This window comes from Pyxicephalus adspersus, chromosome 6 (assembly GCF_032062135.1).
Source record: "Pyxicephalus adspersus chromosome 6, UCB_Pads_2.0, whole genome shotgun sequence".
NCBI lineage: Eukaryota > Metazoa > Chordata > Amphibia > Anura > Pyxicephalidae > Pyxicephalus > Pyxicephalus adspersus.
In genome coordinates this window covers 88494260-88522004 of record NC_092863.1, presented here as the reverse complement: position 1 = coordinate 88522004, position 27745 = coordinate 88494260, and the positions used below count along the sequence as shown (strand labels likewise).

General features: G+C 38.7%; 2 protein-coding genes across 2 annotated transcripts in view; both read left to right on the top strand.

The window, feature by feature from the left end:
- LOC140334260 (phospholipid-transporting ATPase IC-like) overlaps positions 1-2983 on the top strand; it is a 49672-nt gene extending 46689 nt beyond the window's left edge. The window contains exon 28 of the mRNA XM_072416522.1: positions 1002-2983. Coding sequence (XP_072272623.1) covers positions 1002-1229 — 228 coding nt within the window. The 3' untranslated portion in view covers positions 1230-2983. The remainder of the gene's footprint in view (positions 1-1001) is intronic.
- Positions 2984-7936: 4953 nt separating this feature from the next.
- Positions 7937-25877, top strand: NARS1 (asparaginyl-tRNA synthetase 1). The gene is made up of 15 exons (XM_072416521.1): positions 7937-8051; positions 10326-10408; positions 13322-13387; positions 15113-15205; positions 15638-15727; positions 18400-18478; positions 19313-19383; positions 19518-19604; positions 20341-20562; positions 21306-21505; positions 22123-22258; positions 22465-22578; positions 22698-22829; positions 24753-24884; positions 25444-25877. Exons 1-15 carry the CDS (start codon positions 8012-8014, stop codon positions 25573-25575), a joined length of 1677 nt encoding a protein of 558 aa, XP_072272622.1. The 5' UTR covers positions 7937-8011; the 3' UTR covers positions 25576-25877.
- Positions 25878-27745: the final 1868 nt, after the last annotated feature.

Here is a 27745-nt window from a genome sequence, read left to right as displayed (position 1 = left end):
CCATGCATGTTCTGCAGGTAAATCCTTGTAGCACTGTCATCTGTAGTTTTACACTGACTTGTGTGTTTTTTGACTTATGTGAACCCTAATATACTTAAAGCAGACCTAAAGTGAAGAAACAAAAAACCACCAGGAGGTAGTAATATTTAACAAAGAGACATGCAAAATAACAAATTCCCTAGCTCCCGGCAACTTCTTATTTAAGCTCTAAACTACATGACGCACGTGAAGGGGTTACATCATCCAAGGAGTGAAGAGGATCGCGTCTCCACAGAAGTCCGCCATGGAGCTGGCGGTAAACATGGCACCTTCCATGTTTGCAGTGATGAGAGTCATACGGTAGTGTGTACTTGCTGATTATGGTAGAAGCTCACCACGCAACAAATTTAGCTATGCTTTAACTTTTTATATTGGTAGAAAAAATGTGCATATTGGCATAGGACTGCTCCCCTTTTCTATACATCCCTATAGTTATACCTTAGAGGAGCACTTCTGATGCATAGAACTGCCCCTTATCACATGATGGCTTGCCATTTACAACACATCTGTATCTCAGTAAAGCTAATTATACTCAAAATAATACTCGATATAAATAATCTGTACACAAGGTGCTTTCCTTTCTTTGAAGAGTAGGGAGGATGAGCAGGAGGCCCCCTGCTACCTCAACCTTATGAAACAGCAGTGGTAATTAGCCGTCAGTCATTTGGGGATCTGGAAGAACAGGTCTATTCACCACCTGGAAGCCAAGACAGAACCCTTTTTTTATACATCCCTGTAGTATACATTGGAGGAGCATTTCTAATGCTGGGAAAGTCCAGAAATGCACAATGAGCAAATCTTTGCCCATTTATTGATCTCTCTGAGCTGTGGTCATAAACATTAGTTTGCTGTATAAAGATGAATGAACTGGTTGTTTCTTTTTTAGTTTTACTCTTTTGTTAATGGTGCTCTTTACTATTAGTAACTTGTGACTGGATTAAATATATTTTGCTTTTCTGAAGGTTCTTAAAAATCCAGAGAAATACAAAGTGAGAGAACCCCAGCCAGAGAAAACTGCTGGCACAATTCAGCGTGGCACCTCTGTTCGTCGTTCTGCGTATGCCTTCTCCCACCAGAAAGGTTATGGCGACCTCATCTCCAGCGGGCGCAGCATAAGAAGAAAAAAGACAACACTAAATGGAGTCTTGGAAAATGGAGAGGAAACAAGCTCATCACCTCAACCTCGCTAATATAAAGACTACCAGTTAAAGGAACTAAACCCAAAGTGCATTAGTATGGACAACCCAGAGAAATGCGTGCACTTGTGGTCTTCTAACAGTGACCATCACTTTACTGAAGTCGTACCAGTTCAGGATAGATTGTGAATTGTTACATTGTACTTTGTACTTTGTGTTTTGGTCCATGGACTGTTTAGTAAGCAAAAAAGTTATTTTCACTCTATCCTGTGTCTTCACTTTTACCTCCCTGGAGGTATTCCCGAGTGTGGCTTGGGGTAATTTTCAGTACCAAAAGTGGTAACCCCAAGCCACACTCGGAGAGGCATTGTATTGGACTTACCTGGGTGTGCTGGAGCGTGACCGGGCAGGAAATTTAACTCCAACTACACAATGAGGGGAAAATTCCTGGATCTAAACTGCATGTTTAAAGTAAATGTGGACAGGAGTGAAATGTGTAGTCCAATTCTATAAATGATTCTTTTTGTTAAGGTCCATGAACACATACACAACAAAAAAGTCCACTGACAGGTCATTTGATGTTTACAAATGTTTGTCTTTGTGTCTTAGCTGATCATATTGCTTTTTGTCTAATTAATGATCTTTCCAATGCATCTCTTTGTAGTTCTCTTCATTGGCTGCCATTTCATCTTAGAATCAAATTCAAGCTCCTGTGCTTTGCCTTCAAATCCCTCCACAATTCTTGTCCCACTTACCTTTCTGACCTGGTAAAAAAATACTCCCCCTGCCGCTCTCTTTGCTCCTCCAATGACCTACCAATGACTTCCTCACTCATAACCTCATCACCCGCACGGCTCCAAGACTTCTCTAGAGCTGCCCCAACTCTCTTGAATGGTCTTCCTAGTCCTATTCGGCTTGCTCCTACTTTATGCTCATTTAAAAGAGCACTCAAAACCTATTTATTCAAACTTGCCTACGCGTCTTCTTTTGTCTTTTGAAACATCACTACTTCCCGCCACTACATATCTCCACTCCTATTGTGTGGTAATTCCCCCACCTACTAGATTGTAAGCTCTTTAGGGCAGGGTACTCTCCTCCTGTGTCACTGTCTGTATTAGTCTGTCATTTGCAACCCCTATTTAATGTACAGTGCTGCGTAATATGTTGGCGCTTTATAAATCCTGTTTATTAATAATAATACTATTAATAATATTAATAATAATAGGTTGAAATCAGACATACTGTAAGTCCATCAAGTTGAACCACTAGGGAAATAAACATATACCTGAAATAAAACCCTATGGAAATAGTTGGTCCAGAGGAAGGCCTTTGCTAGCCTGAAGGCTTGTATCTTTGCACCTCTCTGAAACTAGTTTCTAACTTTATAACTAGGGACCTGGCTTCAGCGGTTCTTCCCCTGTCAAGTGGGATGGACTTACTAATGAAGCATTCTCATTTCACGGTAATTGATAAGTCTTAAGTTATATACACACAAGCAGTTGAGCTCATTTCAAGTCATTAAAAATCTAGAATGTACATCAGTCTGCCAACATCTTTTGTCAATTTACCCTGGCAGATCGACAAATGACTGAGTAGGGACAACCGCTGTACTTGATGGTGCCACTTACTCCTCCACTTTCTCCTTTGGCACTGTGAAAAAGGCAATTGTGTGCTCTACAGTCTGCATTTTACCATATTTTGTTTTATTTATTGTAAACTTGTTTTTATTGTGATTAATAATTATTTTTTCATGCTTGCTGTAAAATATTTTTTTTTGTCTGACATAAAACTATGTGTTGGTTCTCCAAGTAATCTCTGTTATTGTGTGATTTGTGTACATGTGTTTAGTCTCTTTTAGTGTTTTCTCAACCAGGGTTCCTCCAGAAGTTGCCAGGGGTTCCTTAAGCAATGGGCAGTTTGTGACCCTTAGGTTAGGTTAACTGACACCAATGATCTTGTTGTAAGGGTGACATTCTTCCAACTGACCTGGGGTGTAACAGGCATTCTTCCCAATGACTTTCATTATAATGTACTGTGAGCTGTGGCTATAGCAACTATAGCAGAGGTTCCTTGAGGACCTGAATAATATTTTAAGGGCTCCCCCATAATATAAAGATTGACAAAGGTTGCCCTATCTGGTGGCTCTGTATAACATACAGCATATAGTTGTGTTGGATCTCCCTCTAGTGGCCACCTGTAATATTGTATGATATATACAGAGGTGGTAAAGCAGAATTAAACATCACTAGTTAAAAATTGTGAGCAGGCAGGTGGTTTATTGTAGAGATTACAAATGCAGTATATCAAACCTACGTGCCTCAAATAATTGTTTAATTTAACTCACTTCTCCTTGCTCCATCATGTGCATTGACATCTTCACTCAGTTTATTCCAGATTCAGGAGCTTCAAAAACCTGAATTGACCATACTAGAATGATGTAATTACCGTTGCATGTGAACAAGAGTTTATTCATTCCTGGCAGATGCGGGTTTGCTGGAATATCTGCGCATGTGCAGCCTAATATACATTGAAAAAAGTTTTTTTGCATAAAAGACATAGCCTGTCCCTTCTAAAATAAAGAACTTGCCTGCTTTTTTCTTTCTTCTGTTTAGCTCCACTTTTGAGTAATTGCAAAAAAGAAAGGGCACTCTTTGCACCTGGAGGAAAAGTGGTCTAACTATTGCACACCGAAGAATATTTTACCGTAAGATCTGTGAAAATGTGGCATCTACTGACAGAGGAACTAAACTGAAAAAAACACAGTTACCACTGATTCCGCAGATCCCACCAGAGATATCCTCAGATTGGGTCCAGCGTCGTCCTGCTATCTGTCTTCGTCCTGGTGCAGAGGAAGCGTCAGGTGCTGCCATCTTTGTTGGTCTTCTTGTAACTACGTCATCCAATCTCACACTGTACAGGCGCAAGATTAGGTGACATAGCCTGCTGTAAAGGGTCGCCATGCCGGGAAGGGACTTTGCCCTTTTTATTTAAAAAATAGGGTGTTGTAAAATAAAAATTAAATTTTTTTCTTTATTAAAGGGTTGTCTACCCCTTTTATGTAATGTAAAAATTTTGATGATAGGTCCACTTTTTATTGATGCTAGCTAACTGGGGAGATTGATTGCTAACAGATAATAGATAGAAAATAATGAATAGAAAATGTTCCTAAATGCACAAATTAGAACCGGATAATTAGAAGAAGAAATGACAGACAAGACTGCTGGATCCAAGTAATATCCAAGTGCCTTTGGGAATCATTGTGACTTATTTCCCTGTTAGAACAAACATAAGACCATTTCCCCTTTTGGTTGTGTCCTGTTGGGAAGGTTTTACCTCTGTCTAGGAGGCATAGCTGAGAGTATGGGCCTGTTCACTATGGTAAAAGCATTGGGCTTATTATTATTATTATTATTATTAATAATATTATTAATAAACAGGATTTATATAGCGCCAACATATTACGCAGCGCTGTACTTATCCAATAGGAGTGGACCATGGTAACACAACACACTGCTCTGAGTTTTACAGAATGTGAAAAAAAATGCAGTACACAAAAATGTTGACTTGTTGCATTTTTGTGCAGCATGTTTTGACATTCTAATAGTCAAAAAAAGAAATGAAAAAAGAAAGCACTGCAATGTGTGTTATTGTATTGCAGTACATGGTAACACACACATCTGTGTGCAGTCAGTACAGTAATAGTGTGAATGGGCTTTAAGATTAAGTTGTTCTTTAAATTATAAATCCATTCAAGTTTTTTTTGTAATTTTTGACATTGTGCAAAAGCGTTTCAACACAGATGGAAATGCAATGTTAAGCATGATTTAGATTTTCTACTATTCTATAAAAGAATGTGTCCCTGCTTCAGATTTTCTTTAACTTCCCTCCCAGTTCACAAGTTGTCCCCATTAGGGCCACACAAAACAACAAAGGCTCCCGATGGGAGTATTAACCCTCCTCCACAAAACAAGAACATTTGTTACTAGTAATACACATAGCTCTCACATTTGGATGGGCTGTCTTTTCCACCTGAATGCCCCTCTTCTAAAGTCTATGTAAACCCAAAATGAATTTTGTAGAAAGAATGTTTGGTACCATTGTACCAGTTTCTGAAATTTTTATTTATTTATTTGTTATCTGCAACAAGTTTCTTATTTGGATACCCTACCAATACCAGCAGTTCTTGTTTTAGGCTAATAACACTAAGCCGCTGCTTTACGAATAGCAGCAATGCTACCACCCTCTCCCATCAGCCCTATCATCAACTGAAGTCACCTGCACAGCACTCTTATGCTTACCAACATTTACAACAAAAAGGGATAGAAGAAGCAGCACATGAACCATGCCATGGCAAACAGCTGGCACGGTCTAGTGGGCAGGGTGTGGCTAAAGCATGATATCTATCATACATATAAAGCTCCCCTACATTATTAGTGCCCAGGGATTCTCAGAACTTCAGTATTCCACATTTACCTTCTGCAAAAGTTTTTATTAAACTCATGAGTTAAGCTACGTACACACTTCCAATTTTTATCGTTGGTAAACGAACGACGAACGATCCTGCACGATATCTGCGAACGATCGTATGGCACCGATCCTGTACCTACAGACAACGACACGATCGTTCAAAGATATTTTACACACGATAGATGCGATCGTTTGAACGATACAGGAAGTGACGTGCACCACAGGAAGTGAGCGAACATTCGTTCACCGCGCATGCTCAGACCATGGACAATCACTGAACAACCGTACACACGATAGATGGTCAACGATCGTCGTCCAATCCGATCCGCCGGTCCAGTGGTTCATTTCCAACGACTATCCTCGTTCGTTGGCGTCGTTGGTTACTTTTTTTTACGAACGATTTTTGGCCAATCGGTCGTTCGTCGTTCGTTCGTTGTTCATTTCCAACGATAAAAATTGGAAGTGTGTACGCAGCTTTAGTCTTAAATCCTTCTCTCTTTCTTACATCTTGTAGTCCCACAGCTGCATCATTTTGGAAGCATTTCACAGATACATTTAGGAAGTATTGGGAATCACTTTACCTGGGGGAGCTCCAGACTTCATCTTCCAATAAGAGCAGAGTTATGATTAATTAGGGTGATCCATGATGGCTTCCATTACTCCTTTGAGTTTACCTGGCTCTCTTCTCAAGCAGTCGCAGACCCCCAGCCTAAAGCATTCTCTTTTAAACCATAATATCTGTCACCTGTCTCCTCTGCTTGCTATGCTGCTGTTTAATGACCCATTGCAGACTGAATGAGTATAAGCCAGCCAATCTAAGCCCTGGTAAGGGGGTAATTTGCACCTGGAGCATGCTAAGGTGCTGTCCTAAATGCAATCTCATCATAATCAGGAAACCACCTTGAGTAGTGGACCATCTACGGGATATTGCTGTCCTGGGTAACCAGGCTCAACAAAGAATCCTCTTGATCTGAATATCAGGGCCCACCAGATGATACTCCAGTCATGAGTAACAGAACCTAATAGAGGATACTCCGGTCATGAGTAACAGGGCCACAAAAGTATCCTCTGGTTCTGAGTAACACGGTCTATTGGAGGATCTTCTAGTGCTGGGTAATTCGGCCCAACAAAGGATCCACTGGTCCTAAGTAACATAGCTCATTAAAGGATCCTGCAGTCCTGACTAACTGGGCCCATTGGTGGATCTTCTGGTCCTAAACAGCATCATTAAACAGCATCTTCATAACTGAGCTCGCCCAATGATCCTCTGGTCCTGAGTAACAGTGCCCACCAGAGGATCATTCTGTCCAGGGGATGAGCAATAAAAGGGGAGCCGGGATACCATGAGGACTACTGGAAACCAGCACTGACATGATGAAACTGGTTGGGAGCTGTCCCTTTGCTTTATAAACACTTTAATCCTTAGCCCTGTAAAAAAAAAAACAATACATTTATTTTACCTGAAGGATTTTTATCGTACTAAACCTTTTTAGGTTTATGTTTTAATTTAACATTTTAGTTTATGTGTTTTTTTGTTATCACTTTTGTGCTTAAAGTGAAATTAACTAACATGGAAGGTCTGTTTACCCTCACTAAGTCCATTCCCCTTCCCTTGATAAGCAATAAACCTGAAAAAAATTAAAAGTTAGAAAAATTTAGAAAAGTTAGAATTATACTTCCCTTACCCCCCACCTCGGGCACATGGGTCAGGATGTTGTCACCATTTTTTCTGGCAAGATTCTTGTAAAATCTCACTAGAAGAGACTCCAGTCTATATCAAGATCGTCTTTTTCCAGAGGTTTGGGGAGCATTCTTCTTAAAAGAACGATGAAAGGAAGGGTTGGGAAAATGCATGTATTCTTCAGGTAAATATTTTATACCCTTTTTACTCTTTTATCCTCTCTCGATCCTCTTACTCTTTTACCTTTCTCTACCTATTAAATATTTCATACCCCCTTTTAACATTTCAGAAAATTAGGAGGTACAAATACATTATAAAAGAAATTAACTAAGTTCACAGTTAACATAATAATATTCACAGTGCTTTTAAAGCGTACCTAAACTCAGAAATTTCATTTTACATAAAAGGTTAGACAACCGGGATTGAAGGTAAAAAGATTTTTTTTTAGACATTTTTGAGTTTAGTTTCTCTTTAAGCGATTTTGAAATGTTTCCTTCCAACAAAATGGCTGAAAGAACCCCTATGAGGCGACAGAATATCCACTTCCGGTGTTCTCGCAATAGCTGCAATAGAGCAACTACGGCTGAATCAGAGCTCTGACGTAAGAGGGAAGCGCCCATTCTGTGCATGCGCATTCAGCAAGAGGCAGACAATCTGATGCAACCGGCTGACAGTCAGTGTGCGAGACATGGAGTCGATCAATGAGGGCACGGCTCAGCTGAAGCTAGGTAAGAATGGGGATGGAGAGGATGGATATAAACATGGGAGATGTAATGACTGACAAGACATGTTCTGTGACTGTATGAAGGGGCAGGGAGCTGGCCAGTACCAGGACATATGGATGGCAGGGGGTGGGCATGACATGGGCATTCTTTATCAATGGGCTGTATAGGACTGAGCTTTATTTACAGCAACATTTCATTCATTACCAAGTCAGTACAGGTGACAGGCATTCATTAAAGAAATATGTGACAGCAAAAAGCATTATAGTCTTAAGTACAGAGGCAGCATGGCAAGTAGGGGGAGAGCTGCCCATACTGGTTGAATATGCCCATAGTATAGATGAATATTGTATGTGATGTGGGATGGGATGGGATGTGCTGCAGGGCAAATCTCATGTATGATATCTGGAATTTGACCTTGGGGGAGTCCCAAAAATAAATATTTTGGATTTTCTCATCTTTGTTAGGATAATGTTACATTTTCATACAGTAGATATGAGCCCTTTGCCTTAAGGCCAGGTACACATGTGCAATTGTTCTCGTACAATCAGCTCAGGGCCGATATCGGATGAGAATCTTTCATGTGTACAGTGCTCGTTGTCCATCGTCCGAAGGACCGTCCTGGCCGATGCACAGACAATGAACGTTCGTAATATTGCTGTGTCGTTCTCCCCCCTCTTTATTGCTCTCCTTGATTTTGTTGCAGATTCACCTCTTGTTTCATTTTCTGTAAATCTGCAGAACAGAAAGTAGCATATAAGGGGAAATTCTCCAGTGTTAGTAAACCCAACAGAGATTTTAATTCATCCTCTATCCAAACCTCAGAAGAAAAGTTTTGTATGGACACATGTTAAGTCCTATTTATAAAATAGTTTACAGTTCTTGGAACTTATCATAACTTATAATATAACCTGGATATCCAACAGTGACAGTCCTTCTTCAGACATTTATTGTATTAGGGTGGCAATTCTTCTAAGTGTTCCAGATTGGTCAAAGGCTTCAAAAAACATCAGATTTATAATTCTTTTATTTGGTCTATATATCAGTTACTTTTCCCTGTGAAGAGCTAACATTCCATCCACAAACTGAGCCCAGCAAGTCTTATACTGTCTCTTAGATTGTAAGCTCTTTGGGGTAGGGTCATCTCCTCCTGTGTCACTGTCTGTATCTGTCTGTCATTAGCAACCCCTATTTATTGTATGGAACTGCGTAATATGTTGGCGCTATATAAATCCTGTTTATTAATAATATTAATATTAATATTCTTTCCTCTTCTATATTTTTCCTCTTCATTTTTGGCACTAACCATCCATCCAGCGCTGCCGTCTTCCTTATTCGGGGTTCTTCCTCACATCATCCTAATTCGCACTGTGCATGTCCAAGATTGGATGACGTTTCTACAAACGTACATCAAAAAAAAAGTGCCAATCTCACTGCGCATGTGTGAGATGGAGCACGTTTTTGTTAAATTACAGGGAAGCTCTTTGAGGATGTGTGAGCCTACACAAAAATAGCAGCCCACAGCCTTCTTGGATATGTGATGCAGTGTCCTCCCCAGCCCCTTTTAGCTGGGCGCACCACCTGGCACTTTTTAGTAACCGCCCGGCTATTTTTGGGTGGTTACTGAAGAGCTGCGTCACAATACAGGGGCTGCCACCCACCTACAACTTCTTCCCACCCAGCTAATAAAAAATCTGTGGAGAATACTGTGATGCAATTATCCCAGGAAGCTGCAGGTTTCCCCTTCAGACTTTACCACCCTGGCGATAAAGACAGAAGGGGAAGAGCTCTCCCCACCAAAAGAAATTAAGACAAAAACATTTGTGCTGTGCTAATTAAACTCAAGCCCAGGGAGAGAAAATCTTTTTCTGTTCTGTTTCAACCATTAGCCCCTGTACACAATGCCAACTTTGTGCCCAACCAACTAGTCTAGTCAATTTATCAAATGTTGAAACACATGGCACACACATATACAATATTCAGCCACTGATTGCTTTGTTCAGTGACCACAATTCTTATCAGATTTGATCCATCGTCCACACAAGGTATTATATTTACCCATATAATCTGTCCCATTGCCCCCAATTTGATTGAGAATAGAATCAGTTGTTTACAGTTGGCTGGTTCATGATTTCACATAACTTCTAGTCATTTTTAATGGAAATGAAATGTGATGTCACAGTTGCTGTTATACTGGATTCACTTATTCACCCAAACTTAATCTTCTCATGTTGTGTTTATTAAAGCTCTGAATTAATCATCTGCATTCTCTCCACACAGAAGAGATGTACGTGTCTGACAAAGAAGGGGATGATACCACTGGTGATGGGAGCAAGGAAAAACCCTTTAAAACTGTTCTCAAGGTAATTAACCCAATACAGGTTACTAATCAGTATTATCCAGCTTTCATAACTCAAGCTCTAGATTGGTCAGATTTGACTTTTTTCCTGTTTTCAGTTTTGTAAGTTTATGTTCTATTCACAATTGTTGGAATATTCTTGTGATGCTGTGGACCCCTTACAGTAAACACATTAATCCTGCTCAGGATTTCACTGTGTAATAATGGGTTGAGATTGGGGCTAGATTAGTATTGGCCCACACGAGTCATAAAGTCAGGAAGTTATCTTGGTTAAACATTTCTATTCAAGCCATGTTACATTAGCGAACATTTTTATTTAGGGTTGGTCAATCACAACAGGACTTTAACTATATTGATTTTGTACAACTCCATACATTAATAACAATTTCATAATATTTTCACAAAATGGGACATATGGGACTTACAACAGCTAAAATGGAAAGTCAAGGTGGTGAGAACTAGCGGTGCCTATGAAAAAAAAATGGATGGCAACTAAGCACCACAACAAATATATGCAGAAAGCCCTTTGACTTAGTGCTGCATGGTTTTACACTTCAAAGCGATTGGTTCCTTGGTCTGTATGTCCCAGTGGAGGATTAAAATGTGGAGATGGAAGCTTGATTTGTTCCTGTTGAAGCGGACTTAGTTCCGAGAAACGTGTGGAACTCGAGCCTGAAAGCCTATCCACAAAATTGCAAACCTGATTTGTTGAACACCATTCTTGGTTTTATTATCAGTTTTTAATGTTTATTTTTTCAATACATTATGAAATTGTTATTAATGTATGGAGTTGTACAAAATCAATGCCGTTAAAGTCCTGTTGTGATTGACCAACCTTAAATAAAAATCTTTATGCTGTAATTTGGGATGTGGCATATGTAAAATCATTTCAAAACGAGGACGTGCCCTTAAAATATTTTACATTAACGAACATGTCACCAGTGACCAGTTGGCTAGGAAGAGCGAAGTACATAACTCACTCGGTTCCAGGCATTGCTTCCTTGCTGATGGAAATGCTTCAGACCATCATTCACCTGCAATGGCCCCTCATCTGGACAATGGATGGAATCCGGTGAGTATTTGTTGCTGGTAAGTTGTAGCCAGCAACAGCATCCCTAGTCAAGCAGGTATGATAGACTAAGAGGAATTCATGACTAACAAAGCTTCAGTGTTGTCTTATTAAGATCAGCCATTCACCTATTGGTTTCCCCTGTCTCCTAGAATTGCTCTTTAATGTGTGTTGTACAAAAGCACACCATCCCTAGTGCAACAGTATGAATTTGACCTGAAGTCTAAGTTTACTATGGCCAAAAATGCTTTTTTTTTTAAATGTATCAATATATTTCTACACAGTATTTATAAAGCGCCAACATATTACACAGCACTGTACTAAATCCATAGTCATGTCACTAACTGTCCTTCAAAGAGCTCACAATCTAATGTCCCTACCATAGTCTTATGTCTTTAGTACAGTTTAAGGTCAATTTTTGGGGGGAAGCCAAATAAACTAACCTACTTAATGTAAAGCACTGTGTAATATGTTGGCGCTATATAAATCCTGTTTAATAATAATAATAATAATAATAACAATACCTGGAGTACCCAGATGAAACCCACACAGACACAGGGAGAACCTGCAAACTCCAACTAGATAGTGTCCTGGCCGGGATGAACCAGGGACCTAGCGCTGCAAAGGCCGGAGTGCTAACCACTAAGCCACCGTTTTGCCCATTCCTACATCATTTCTCAATTCCTTATCCAGGGTAACAGAATCCAAAGTCTCGTCTCAAAAACTAGCTTTTATTTGATTGTGTTTGGCTACACCTAGACTCGGCAAACAGCCAGAGGTGAGACAGGTCTATAGTATGTGCCACAAGCACAATATCTAAGTGGTCGTTATCCTCTTGTATATATGATAGAATAATATAGTGAGTAATGTGGACATAGTGGTAGGTATAAGGATTAGGCATTACTTGTGTTCACTGACCAGATAAATATATGAGGTTGTGGTCTGTGTAAGACTTTAGGGCTCAAGAACTCTTCCCCCTGGGTTCAGTGATATCCAAGGGTTGATATCAGAGAATGTGATTTAATGGTTCAAGCTACTTCTGAGTGAACAATGCCTTATTGGCACAGCAGTTACACAGAATCCATTTCTTGTCTTGAAGAGAGCTATTTGTGTTCATTACCTAGGGAACAATTACTCTAATATCCTAGGTACATTGGTTAAATTAATGAATAAATGAAAGTTTTATGGAAATACACCATACAACGGATCAGCAGCTCCCTTCAGATGCTTCTGTGACAGTGTTTTTTGTTTTGCATTGTTACAGATTGTAATAATAATGCAGTTTAACCTGTTGCAGGTTAGGACAATTTAAATTGCGCCCATGAAAAAAAATGCTGATACTACATTTATTGAAAGCACATCAAAACAATCCAGGTCCAGAAAGATAGACAGCTAAATTTAAATGCTTAGCCTCCCTATTGGTCAGTGAGGTCAACCATCACATTCAAGAATCTAGAGTTCAGATTGTGCTGGGTGGTGTGCCCAGCTAGAAGGAGCTGGAGAGAACACTGAGGAAGCACAGGAATGCCTATGTATCCCACATACCTGGACGTTCTATCTTTGATTTAGTGAAATGTAATGACAAGTTACACATTTACCATTTATAGATGTTCCCTATAACATATCAATATAGTCTTATATTCAATAAATTTATATACATTAGATTCTTAGTTTACATTGCCTTGTCTTGTGAACGTTTCACTTTAACCCACTATAGTGCTACTTGGAAATATTCTTTAATTACCTATAATTATTGATGTTTTCCTTTGGTTTTTATGGCATTTGTACTGGAGTAATATTATTCTATTTTGGATTTAATGACCTTAATCTTCTGTTTTTATTTTTTAGGCCATGCTCACTGTGGGGAAAGAGCCCTTTCCAGTCTTCTATGTGGATTCACAGAAAGAGAACGAGGTTGTATGCCACATTTAATTTACAGTCTATGTCACTGAAGTGTATATATTACTAGGCACACAGGATGCAGATGTCTTTATTCATTCAACTGCTGCAACTAAATCACACTTCTTTGCACTGATTTTTTTTTTTTTAAGAAAAACCCTAGGCAGACATCCATATGTATGCTTCAACCTTCAAACCCCTTTTCCAAAAACAAATCAACCATGCTAGGGGCATATAAAAAAAATGACTTTTTATGTTGTGCTTTCTTAGTCCCCTTATTGGACTGATTGGACAATAAAGCAATCCTAGTATGTTTCTAACCTTATCCTTGTGCTCCCCAGGGTGGTGTTGTGGACATAGCTTATCTTAATATCTTAATTTAAGCAAAGTATTTGGCATGGGTACACACAATTATCAAATAAAAAAGTTCTACAAGCTAGCACTTAACCCTTTTGTAGTTCAAGGGATACACAAGTAAAGATATCAGAATATGAATATATATAGGGTTCATTTGGAGGAGAGACCAGTGTACTGCGTAAGGTATAGAACATTAATACTGAGGTTTAGTGGGCAAGATTTGTCATCTTATTAATCACACGAAGGTTTTGATATCCCTGGGTGAGTTTGTAACATGGAACATGGTTAGCCATTGCTGGAAAATTAGACAGTGAAAACCTCAGTTTTGTGTTGCTGGATATAAAATAATTGCAGTGTATTTCCCAGTCCCGTCTGGCAGGACGCACTACGCTGCACTTTTCAGTAACCAACCAGCTGTTTTTGGGTGGTTACTGAAGAGTTGGGTCGCAATACAGGGGGCCATCACCTGCCTACAATTCTTCCCACTCAGCTTAACAAAATTTTTGGGTTCAGCACTGAATTGCACTTGGGGATAAAATAATCTTCCAATAGATAATTGGGGTGCAGTGCTGGTCAAAATTACTAAGGGAAAGGAGTTTTGGCACTTTATTAATATTATTGTTATTTATGAACGGGGATGTTGTGAACAAGTCGGCTGCAATATATGTAATTACTACAGCAGTGAACTGGCTTCTGGATTGCATTCTGCAAGTGATAAAATGCCTTGATGGTGGATGTCAGTCTTGAGGATTTTTTTTATTACTCAGTAATTTTATAGTGCCACTGTATTACGCAGTGCTTTACAAAGTCCATAGTCATGTAACTAGCTGTCCCTCAAAGGGACTCACAATCTAATGTCCTTACCATAGTCATATGTCTTTAATACAGTCTAAGGGTAAGCCAAATAACATAAATGCATGTTTTTTTGGGATGTGGGAGGAAACCCACACAAACACAGGGAGAACCTGCAAACTCCATGTAGATGTCCTAGCTGAGATTTGAACCTGGGACCCACACCGCTGCAAAGGCCAGAGTGCTAACCTCTGGGCCACTGTGCTCCCCAAATAGCTTATTCTAATGCTGACTTGCCTAGGTAATGTACACATCCTGGGGACGAAAGGGTTAGTCGATGCTGGATGCCTGTCAGCCACATAAGGAGGTCACTATCTGGCTTTCCTAAGCTTCTAATGCACATTTTTTGTTCAGATTTGAATATAAAGTACTTGCAGATTTGTAACTAAATGTGTTTTATTAGGTGTTCACTAAGCTAGCAGTGTCTGCATTTAGTCCTATTGCTCTTTTATGCGGAAAGTGAATATTGCAGGTCTCCTAGCATCCAAGCTAAGGTGGTTTTACTAATCTCAGGTTTTGTCTTCTATGTAGAGATGGGATGTAATCTCAAAGTCTCAGCTGAAAAGTGTTAAGAAGCTTTTCAACCGCGAGCTGGCAAAGAATGAGGCCAAAGAGAAGAAAGAGGTGAGAACGTATCTATTGGGATAAAGAATAGAAGTCCATAGTGTATTTTTAATTTTTTAGTTTCATCCAGGTGTTTTTTCAATTTTTCTACCTGTATGCCACTAGGGAAATTTTCAGTCACTTTTCCTGAAAATGCAACAGCCAATGAGAGAAAATCACTCCAAAGTAAATGGAATTCCCATTCTAGACAGTTGTCACTGCATTCGATGTCCTTCCTAAAGGATTTTCCCTTACCACTTGCTCTGGTGACAACTGTTTTTTTTTTTTTATGCATTTAGCAACACTTGTAGTGATCACCAGGAAAACGGAGGCATGACCTGCTTAGGTGGGCACACAGACGGCAATAAAAACTTGCCAAAGCGTCTAATCCTTCCCTACTTCAGACTTTACATAGACTAGGAGTGTGTCCTGAATTTTTTTTGTCACACACAGGCTGAGGACAACATGAGACGTGAGAAGAATCTCGAAGAAGCCAGGAAGATCATCATCGTGAATGATCCCAACCTCCCAGAGCCAAAAACAGTAAGATCTTTATAAACTAAATCCAATCATATTTAGCTCTGTTTGTGAACGTAACAAAGAATGCCTTTATTGGCCACAGCAACCAGAATATGCATTTGCACTACTAGAAGTTAAAGGAAGAATGTGATTGGTTGAAATAGTTTCTCATTTTAGTAGACTTATCAGTGTTTAACCCAGCATTTATTTTAGGCTGGGTGGTAAGAAATTGTAGGCAGGTGGCAGCCCCTGTATTGTGACCCAACTCTTCAGTAACCACCCAAAAACAGTGCAGGGCGGTGTGCCCGGCTAAAAGGGGCTGGGGAGAACACTGCTTATTGTGAGCTCTAAGTGCATATGTACTGAAAGAGACATGAAGGTTGCCATTGCTAACCTCCTGCTAAATTTGTCTTTTTTTTTTTGTAAATTTGGCCTGAGAAGTGGAATTGAGCAAGCGTGTAAATCGAGAAAGTTGGGTAAATTCCTAATTTACATTCGTCAGTTGTTTTGAAAGACTGCAGCTGTAAATGAATCAGATATACAGCCAGGGACAGATAATTTCCAGAATCAAAGGTCAGTGATGGAATTCTCTGTTCTTCCTCACTGCAGGTACCATGAAACTCCAGACAAAACTCTAAATAAATAGATGAATGAATAATGTGTTGACTGTTTAACCTGTCAGCCAATCTATCATTCTGTTCAGCTAGTCTTGTAGTCCCCCTCTACACAAAATAATCTGTTAACAACCTTGTTTAAGCTTTGTAGAAAAAAAACTTCTGTTGTCACAGGTGTATATTGTATTACATCCAGGACGCTTCTGATTTTTTTAATGCACCTGTTTGATTTACACTGTCTTATATTGAGCCATTTTTTTAAAGTTTTATGGCACTAATTAAAGTTTACAAAAAGAAGAAATGTCGAATGGGAATGCCTTGTGTTTGCCAGTGGCTCAGTAAACTTCTGTTTTTTTGCTTCTTTTTGATGGGTATATAAAACTTAATAAAGTTAATAGTATTTTGTTAATATAAAAATGTCATATCTTTATTTGATGATTGCTAATAAATAACAACTATACCTGTCAGAATTCCATTGCTGTCCTGTGTACAATACAGCTGCTACAGCCCTATCTCTGATATTGTTATAAATATGTAAATGAATACTACATTATCACCTATGTTATGCAGAAAGAGGGGGTGTTCTATATTCCTAACACTTCCTATTCTAGCATGACAGTATCCCATAAGTATATTTCAGTGGTTCAAGGTTGTCAACCTAAGACAGTAAGTACGTCACTAGCATGGTCTCCAGGTTTGATGCAGGCATTATACCTAAAGACTGGTAACTGATTTAAATGTAATCTTTGTTCTTGTGTTTGAATATAGTTTATTATTTGGACAGTGTCATAAAAATATTTCCTTCAATATCCTGCTAATAAGTGTACACAAAGTCCCTGGGAACAAAGTCATTCATACCCACCTTTTAAAATTCAGAAAATCTGATTAAATGGCAACCCAACTATAAAATGTACACTGTGGTACTATAGCACATAGGTGTAACACTGGCTTGAGGGTTATCAAAGGAGTAATATTCACTTTTTATTGGGATTGCATTGAGCAATGCTGCCTAACACAGCCCAATGCACATAGTAAGAAGTGGTCATAGCTAAAAAAAAGTTGGAAAACTCGGAGTTATAAAGAACATAATTTAGTCATAACTTTGCTGGCTGCAATGTATTGGTAAGATGTAGCCTGTAGATGATTTGAGTAAGTTTATCATATTTACTATTTTTTTCCCACATCTAAGACACCTGGCACCTAGGCTTTTGGTATGCACAGTCCCAGCCTTTCCTTCTGCATTGCATTCAGTTTTAGTGCTGAAATCACGCTCAGTCTCGTATACTGTGATTCCATTTCTGAGTGCAGATTAGCTACTGATTGGTTGGAGAAGGAAAAACACTACTTCAACCTAGCTCTCATTTCAATATGCAGGTTAAAGATAGATTTACCGACTGGGCTGTAGAAATTTCAGCCAGGTGGAAACATTACATAAACATTCCCCTGAAAAACCAAATTGGGAGCCACTGTTATTGCTCTTTTCCCACTTTACCTCACCACACTATGTAATGTACAGGTATATCCCCCTAACAATTTTATGACTTTGATTATGGGCCCTGTTTGCTCTGATGTCATTGCCCTCTGTGTGTCAGAGATTTTTTTTTGGCTGAATGAATTGCATACAAATCCTGTTTTGCATTGTAGTGCAGAGAGGTATACGAGACCACCATATGTAGGTGTAAGGAGACGAGGACGTAGTGGGGTCCTGATGTATTACATACAATGTCTTGTTATTTTTTTCTGTACTATAATATAAAAGGAGAATCTTGAATGCTGCTGGGGGAAACAGCCCAACCTATGCAAAAAAAAAATCTCATTCTTTCTGCAGTATCAGGATAAGCTTAATAGGTTTATTTTGAAAGACAATGCAAAGTGCAGTAAGTCACAGCAATAAATCACAATTTAGGTCTTTCCTTTTGGGTCGTTAAAAGATAAAGTTCCAAGGTTTGCTTTCTTTTTTAATTAACATAAATGTATTTCCTAGAAAATTTCAGGTAATTTTTTATTGTCTTGTGTTGTGTTTTTAAATGTTTTATTATCCTTGTAATGGCATCTTTTAAAAGCACCTGGTTTCCCTTACAGCTGAAAATTCGAGAGTTAGAAGCTTATCGTGGTCAGAGAGTAAAAGTATTTGGCTGGGTCCATAGACTGCGTAGACAAGGTATCAATGTCCATTTCCTATTTTATTTCATTTTTAATATATTTGAGCATTCTCAGACTTGACCAGATCAGTTTCTATAATGTTGCTCATGTGTTTTGCTTTCTTTTAATAATTACGTTTTTTAGCCTGTTATTAACCGATCCCTGATCTTTATATTGATTTGCTTGGGTGGCTTTACAATAAACGGCTATCAGTATACTGTAGCTCTCTAAGTGGACACTGCATACCACATTCATATGACTAAGATATGAGGAAGAGTTTCCTTCAGGAGAACCAGAAAAATAAAAAGTGTGACATTTTATGTTTTTTCTAAAAAAAAAAACATAAAATGACAGTTTTGGTTTTTAAATGTCTTTAAATTAAAATAGAAGATTCTTGCATCACTTGCCTCAAATCAAAATGGCTTTATTTTTTTTTGAGCATCTGTCTTTTTTTTTCTGCTCCCTGGGACTCCAAAAAAAAAAAAATCTTCTTTCACATCTGCTGGTTTACCAGACAGGAAATGCTGGATAATCTCTAATGGGGACACTCACAGCTTTTTTGTGAAAGCTGACAGCTCTTGTGGAAAATATATGGTAAAAGTATTTACACAGATAAGAGGAGATGGGGTTTATAGCTGGATTTCCCTGTTAACTGTGTGAGAACCATCTGGAGTTAAAGGTTCATTCTAAATCTTTCACTTGTAGGGTTTGTTTTATATTATATTGTTGGAGCCGTAAAAAGCCAAAACTATATGTGTGTGTGTGTGTGTATGTATGTATGTATATATATATATGTGTGTGTGTGTATATATAATTATACAGATAGTTTATCTTCTTGCTTTATGTGTCTTAGGCAAGACATTAATGTTTGTGGTGCTCCGGGATGGTACTGGATATCTTCAATGCGTCCTTAGCGATAAATTGGTAGGTTTAACAGTTCTTACTTTTTTCCTTCTAATGTTTTTTGGAAAGTTCTATTATAACACAGTCTGACAAAATACACATTTTATTGTACGTGAATGTGACACAATACCTTATGTTTATGTCTTTATTTTCAGTGCCAGTGTTACAATGGACTTGTTCTGTCTACAGAGAGTACAATTGCTGTGTATGGAACCCTGAACCTGGTACCTGAGGGAAAGCAGGTATGAGTGGAAGGCTTTCATAACAAAAGGATTTGAAGTTTCTAATGTTTAGTTTTTTTTTTAGTTAGGTGTTTCTTGCATGTCTCCCTTTTGAAGAGATTAATCTTCACTTGTCATGTTACTGATACAGGAAGTGAGAAATATTCTTTGTAATGTGGGGACTGATGCCTTGATTAAGGCTGAACTCTAGTTAGAATCTTCCAGTTTGGAAGGCAGCCTGCAGAAATTTACTGGACTGGCCTTCATTTCAGTAAGCTCCTGCACAGAGGAAAGCTTGATGTATAATTACTGTACAGATCTGGAATAAATATACAGAACGCGCCAATACGCAAGTAGAAATGCACATCCTGGAGTTTTGGCTTTTAACATTTATTAGTAGCATATGGAAGATTTAGAACCACATTTCATTCTGATTGTACAATCTTGTTTAGATTTACCAGCAACCCTGTAGTACTAAGAGGAAGTACACAATTACATACAGTAGGCTAACAATTCTGTAGCTAACTGTGAGTCAGTGGCTTAGCTTTGTCAACCTGCAGCAGGAAGTGCTGTATACAGTAAAGCATGATGCCAAATGTATGTAAAATAGATTTAGAGTGTACATACACTTTGAGTGTCAAGTTGTACCTTACTGCAGATGGCCATTGTAAGAACATTTACTCCCATATATGCAGGAATTGTGTTTCAGATCTGTTCATATACATATTGGTTTTTCACTGGTCTCGGTCTCTTGTAGGCTCCGGGTGGACATGAACTGGCCTGCGATTACTGGGAGCTGATCGGTTTGGCCCCTGCCGGAGGAGCTGATAACCTCCTAAACGAAGAGTCCGATGTAGACGTCCAGCTGAACAACCGTCACATGATGATCCGTGGAGAGAACATGTCCAAAATCTTTAAAGTTCGCTCCACAGTCATCAACTGCTTTAGAAGCCACTTCTTTGACCGTGGATACTATGAGGTATGTTCATTGGTCATTCTAAGAACAATTTATTGTATAAAAATTAAAAAAAAGTTGCATTCTTCTTTGCTTTGAAGCCATCAGCCCTTTTTGCTTGAAAGAGGGTTAACCTCTTTTGGCTGATATAGTGAAGGTTGAGAATCGTCACTTAAAGTGAATCTTACACTAAAACGCAGTTCCACCTACCATTCCTTCCTTATCTAATCCTCGTATATTTAGGTAATAATGTACCTGTAAAAGCTATAGGCTACAATTCTGCCTAATTTACCACTGCCTTCCACATCACTGTGCACGACCTCACTGTCTGTTTAGGGTAGAGTCCTGTGGAACCCAGGGCAGGTAGAATCTGGTACTCCAGTCTATTGCAAGATTGTCTTCTCATAAGATTTTACCTGTTGTGCATTCAACAGGACCTTTACCTAGAACGATAATACCCTCCCACCTCACATTACAGGAGGAAGACAAGAGTAACTTTACCCTATACAACTATGTTTTTCAAAAAGAAATGGAGAGAGCCCTGGTCAGTGTAAGCAGGCGTTCCATTTCAGTAAAAGGTCCTCTTAAAAATTATTTTTAATAAATTAGCCTATTTGTGTCTTTTGTTGCCGTTCACATCTTTGCAGTATATTACTTATTCAGGTATTTTAATTATCCATTTATATAGCGTTATTATGTCTTGTAATACTGTGCAGTGTAAATAATTTATTTATAGCACCGTAAAACATGTTTGACTTTGTTCACAGGTGACGCCGCCAACCTTGGTCCAAACACAAGTTGAGGGAGGCTCCACTCTTTTTAAGCTGGACTATTTTGGAGAAGAAGCATACCTTACCCAATCTTCTCAACTGTATTTAGAGACCTGTATCCCAGCGCTGGGAGACACATTCTGCATAGCACAGTCCTATCGTGCTGAACAGTCCAGGACGCGGCGTCACTTGGCTGAGTAAGAGCACTGAACCCAGGGTTCCTTACACATTATTTCTTGTTAATATTAATAAACAGGATTTATATAGCACAAACATAAATATGCAGCGCTGTACATTAAATAGGGTTTGCAAATGACAGACAGTTACAAACTGTGACACAGGAGGAGGAGAGGACCCTGCCCAAAAGAGCTTACAATCTAGGAGGCTTAGCTTAAGCCTTCAATATTTGTTATGCACCAACCTAATAAATATCCTATGTGGACACACAGTATTAAAAACCTAAAGGAAGCCTTGTACTAATGCTTATTGTTGCTCATAATGGTCGCTGGAGATCATTTTGGGTAACAGAAGTAAACAAGCTCTATACAAACAGGCTACTCAGCTAATGCTAAGTTCTGTTCTGTCTAGTAGGATGACAAGTAGGTGTGCCCAGCTGCGGTAATTACTTCTAGTAGTAGCATTGTCAGTTTTTTAGTGACCTGTAATGATGGATCGCTAATTAACATTGTGGAATACCTGGATTTTTAGCTGAGACAATCACACTGATCATCTTCAAGGATGAAAATCTAGTATCTGTTTAGAGATTTTATGATCTGATTGGACCACTTATTATATTTTTGTGTTTTGTTTTTAGATACACACACATAGAGGCTGAATGTCCTTTCATGACATTTGATGATTTGCTGGACCGCCTAGAGGATTTGGTGTGTGATGTTGTGGACAGAGTAATGAAGTCACCTGTGGGCTCTTTGGTTATGGAGTTGCACCCGGTAGGTGTTGTGTATGGAAACAGCTTTTCTTGTAAGCTTTGACATTAAGGAGAAACCTGAAGGAAACCATATTGGTTTTGTCATTTTATGCATTTGTTTAACAAGAAAACTTTCCTGGATGTAGTGTCGAGATTCACAGAATTGTCACATGCAGCAAGTTTTTTTTCTTTTTTAGTTCTAACTCTAACTTAATATGTTCTGTGCAGGAGTTCAAGCCCCCAAAGCGTCCCTTCAGAAGAATGAATTACTCTGAGGCCATCACCTGGCTCAAGGAACACGATGTCAAGAAGGATGATGGCACCTACTATGAGTTTGGGGAGGTAAAACATTTTGCAGATTTTTGGCATGTCATTCACCTTTTGGTAAAAAATAATATTATATTAGCAACACACAAAAAAAAAACTTTTAATAAGCAGACATAACTTTTTTTTAACTTTAGGATATCCCAGAGGCTCCAGAGAGACATATGACAGATGCCATTAACGAGCCAATCCTGTTGTGTCGCTTCCCAGCTGAGATTAAGTCTTTCTACATGCAGCGCTGTGCTGAAGACCGCCGCCTCACTGAATCTGTAAGTCCGACCGTTATGTGCATTTGTCCATTTTTACACAAGGAAATACGACACATTTAGTACAAATACAGAAGTGCTTTGGTATATTGGTACATATAAAAAAAGAAACAATCCTGAATTGCACTTAAAGCCCTAGCATATAATCCAGGACTGCATGTGGGGACATGTATACATACTATTAGAGGATACCCTTTTCTTCCCGTCTCTCCAGTGTTTGATCCTTTGGTGTTTTGATTATTCCTACATCCCAGAAGTCACAGGTTATTCTTGGGGTATTGTGTTTCTTCTGATGAAGCTGTGGGCGAAACCCATAGAGAGACATACATGTAAGATATGTAATGAAAATATTGCAATAGAGGGATGTTGTAACCTGGTTCTGTTACTGTGTACCAAGAATTTTTTTTCTCCAACAGGATAGGTACCTAAAAAGGGGAAGCACAGTTACAATTTTATTTTTTTTTTTTTTTTTTTGTGCCCTTTTTGAAAGTGTGATTTTGATTAAATGGTAGGCTTAGTAAATTTATCGGAAACTATTGTATTAGTAATATTAAACTTTGGTACCACCGAAGTGCAAGTTTTTTTGTGTTTTCCTTGTACAATGTCTTCCTTATGATATGTGTTACAACCTATTGATCATTTTCTAAGAAAACCATGGGATCCTTCTATTGTAAAACCAAGACACAAAGTTAAAGGATAGGCCGCATGACGTTATTGGTCTCTGGTGAACCAAGACAATCGCAGATCAGACACAGTTAGATGTTTTTCCCCCAATGTAGATTATTTGTATAGCCATATGTAAAACCCAATGTCGTTGTCCCCCTTTTCATCCTGATGCTCTTATCTCAACCAGAGTAAGAACTCTAAGATAATTTTATGGCTAGGAGAAACTACACCTCCAGAGTCCCACGAAAGGTTAGCAAGTAACTTAAATAGCAGCACCTGTTAGAAAAAATAGAGAAAGATTAACCAGTTTGTTAGATCCTGTAGTGGTTCCTCCTACTCTCTTTTTGGATTTTTCCTGCCAATTAAAATATTATATTTTATTTTTTAAATATAATTAGATTTTATTTTTATATTCAAGGGTTTTTTTTTTTACCGTGTTTTTATTGAATTTTGTCTATCATTTTTGTATATAATTCTCCTAAACAACCTAAACAAACTGATGAGGGCAATGATTATATAAATGCCATAGATTTCCTTTAACCTCCCTGGTGGGGCTGGAGGTTAATTTTCAGTACCAAAACAGGTAACCCAGAGCCACACTCGGGAATGCCGCATTGTAAAGGGCTTACCTAGTCCCAACGAGCCCATGGCGTTGGGACTAGGTGGACAGCGATGTCCGCCCGGCATCAGTGTCCCCTGGCCTCGCCTCCCCGGCGTCATCAATGGGACGTTTAGCTGGGGGGGTGTCTGGCAGGAATTTTCAAAAGAAAGCAGCACTTGGACAGCAAAAATGCTGTCATATTCAGACCGCTAGGGAGGTTAAAGAACAGGAAGTCAAAGCAGGGAAATTTTATTATTCATGCTACCCAAAAAAAGTTTTAAAAAAACTTTGTTCTTAAAATATATATAAATAAAAAAGCCCTCCTTGTGTAAATAAGAAGTTTTGTCACCTGACTATAATGTTGGATCACGCTGCAGATATTTAAATTAGCTATGCATAACATAGTCATCCTAGGACAACATTTTTTAATTTTTAAAATTGATATCTACAGTCCAGTAATGGAAAACTTCGGAAATAGCAACAATTTAGTTAAAACTACCATGATGTAAATGTGCATACTGGATCATTCAATTAAATTTGATAGCCTGGTGACTAGCATTTTTGCAGGGAAGTCAAATTTGCAATGGCAGTTTGCATGTTTCTCCTATACAAATTTCTTTATTTTGGTTCACTTTTTCCCACTGTTTTGTCTATTTAAGGTGGATGTACTTATGCCTAACGTTGGTGAGATTGTTGGAGGCTCCATGCGTATCTGGGATAGCGAGGAGCTACTGGAAGGTTACAAGAGAGAAGGAATTGATGCTACACCCTATTACTGGTATACAGACCAGGTATAACAATTGGCATTTTGTAAATATATATTTATACAATAAAATACAGAACCCTGTAGGGCATACCCATTAAATAATTGGCAACAAATAATATCTGCTTTAAGAGGATCTTTATCTGATTTTTGCAGCACATATCCAATGCATTGGTGTGCGGAATTGCCATTTGTTCTTAATGAAACCCTAAGTACACCATACAAGGGCAGTGTTTTTTTCAGAAGCCTAGCATGTGTAAATTTTTTGTTAATGCAACGCATGCCAACACTATTGTATAACTATAGTGGGAACCCGGCTTTACAAGTTGCTTTAGCAGTTAGGGTTTGCTGAAAACTGTTTGCCCAGTAGCCAACACTGCCCACTATTGATCCAGTAAGGCTTGCTGGCTTTAGTTGGAATAGATGATGAAAGCTTAATATGACCCTACTAAAACATCTTAATATATTTTTTATAGAATATTGTAATACCTTACATCCACCAGAATTTCAGTGTAATTTATTCTCTTGGTGTAGATTCGAAGTCATGTAAAGTATTGTAATAACCATTATTCATTCTTCTCCCACAGCGCAAATATGGCACGTGTCCTCATGGCGGCTACGGTCTGGGGCTGGAAAGATTCCTCACTTGGATCCTTAACAGACACCACATCCGAGACGTGTGCCTGTACCCACGATTTGTCCAACGCTGTAAACCTTAATTCTTTCTCCACGATACTAGTCAGTAAGCCACACCAATAGACGGAGAGCCCACCTTGTATCGTGGATAAGGCCACTTCCCTGCTGCTGCTTTTATCAGGACATCTCCAGAACAATGTGATGTGTTCTGTATTGTAATCATTCAGCTATTTCCATCTCAGAAAACGTTTTTTTTCTTATTCATTCATCTACAATATTCCAGTAATGTGGAGAAGTAATTCTTACATAAATGCATCAAATCATCCTATTTAATAAATAGAAACATTTGCTGTTCCATCCCAGCATATGTAACCAGTGTCTCTTATATATTGTATTCTCTGTTTCTACTTGTGTCACCACTACAAGGAGCTATATTCTCTGTTTGTTCAACAATGTTTAACGGGTCAGTCAACCTAAAAGTATGGGTACCAATTGCTCAGTCACTGGCTTATATCTCTGTACCGAAAATTCAAGCTTCATCTATATCCATGGTAGCATGAACATTCATAAACTTTTCTTCACTCTTTCTTTGGTGTCCTCTAGATCAGCCTTTCCCAACAGTTTTATAGTTGAGGAACCCTTGAAATAATTTTCGAGTTTCAAGGAACACTTTTTAAAACCATATTTTTGGGGGTCAGTGGGGAAAAGGCCTCTTAAATTGGTAGCCAGAGGAAATTTAGCCCCCCACAGTGGAAGCCGGAATACCACTTTTATAAACATCAAAAAACCTCATTAGCCATGCTGCCTGTGTTGGCTCCAGATATATTAAGGCACCATGAAATGGCAGATTAATCCGCCACAGTTCAAGAAACCCCTTTTCAACCTTTGAGGGTACTTTCGGGTCTATGAAACCATGGTCAAGAAAGGCTTTTCAAGATATATTTAATAAGCAATACTAATAAGCTGTTAATAAGCAAGGACCTGACTTATAATGTTCATAAATTAACCCAGACTGGAGGAAGACAGGCTAGATGGGTGGTCAGTATATATATCTGCAACATTGTGGTTTAGGGTTAATTGCACTGGGGCACTGACATCAGTGGTATGGCATCACATTGTAGAACTGATGCTGCATCAGTTCATCGTGGGCACATGACACAAAACTGGAACCATGTGCTTTTTGGTTATATCTTTACAGCCTTCCCACACCAATGTGCATGCTGCTGCACTCCTGTTTGTTGCCGGAAACTACTTGAAAATGCCTAATCACTTTCTTACTTACTATATGTAAACTCATTACATAGTAATGAATGGGATTTCCACTTAAAACCTGTTTTCATGTAGTAAAACACATCACTTTTAGGCTGGCTTCATCCAATATGCTAAAGCAGACATAACGCTGGTGTTTGTTCTTGATGTTTGTTTTCATTCTGCAGCTGTCAGGCTGTCCCTTATATCTGTTTTAGGGAACAACTTTACTGTAAGTTGGAATCAGTGGCACACCCCTTTCAGACCAACTTTGGTAACCTATTTCCTTATGCTGCCAAGTAATATCACGTTCTAGCTTGCCAGCTAGCATGTTCTAGGACTTGCAGCTTAAACAGAGCACATTTTCTGTGTAAATTGCTTCATATAATGTCTTTAATAAGAGAGTCATTAGGAGAGTAGTGCACCCACAGCTGATACTTGAATAACCTTTTAGGTGGTTTCATTTTACCTTGCTTTCTTGAACATACTGTAATTTTTAAAGTCACCCCCACCCAAACGTTCTACCTCACAAGGATCAGAGCATCCCCACATCCATCCATCCAGACCTGAACTGGCTGGCATGTGATCAACATCCAAGTGATAGCTTTGGGTGCTTTCAGTTAATAAACTGTTAATGTGATATTCTGTTTCCATGTTAGGAAAATATTATCAACATTGTAAGTTGCAGTAATTCAAAAACCAAGATCTCGTAGGGACAAAAGGAACACATTCATATCCATATATTAAAATATATTTTACCTGGGAACTAGTAATAGGACTGTGACAGCATGTTCTCTTTTATCTATTGTTTAGCCCTAGTATGTCATGTTCCTGAGACCAACCTGTAACATTCACTCACTGAATAAAGGTTATGTATTTATCTGGTAAAGAATGCGGCTTTATTTCTAATGTGTGGAGCATCTGCATTGAAAATGATTTCAGGGAAAGCAGAAGGCTACTCAAAAACCCATTACGCCAAAATTCACGATATACTAAATTTTTTTG

What these genes read in the sequence shown, in the direction of transcription:
- NARS1 (XM_072416521.1), top strand. Translation starts at nt 8,012, where the DNA reads ATGGAGTCGATCAATGAGGGCACGGCTCAGCTGAAGCTAG. An exon ending in AGGCCAAAGAGAAGAAAGAG is followed by an intron (nt 15,206 to 15,637) that starts GTGAGAACGTAT and finishes TGTCACACACAG; the next exon opens with GCTGAGGACAACATGAGACG. An exon ending in ATTACTGGTATACAGACCAG is followed by an intron (nt 24,885 to 25,443) that starts GTATAACAATTG and finishes CTTCTCCCACAG; the next exon opens with CGCAAATATGGCACGTGTCC.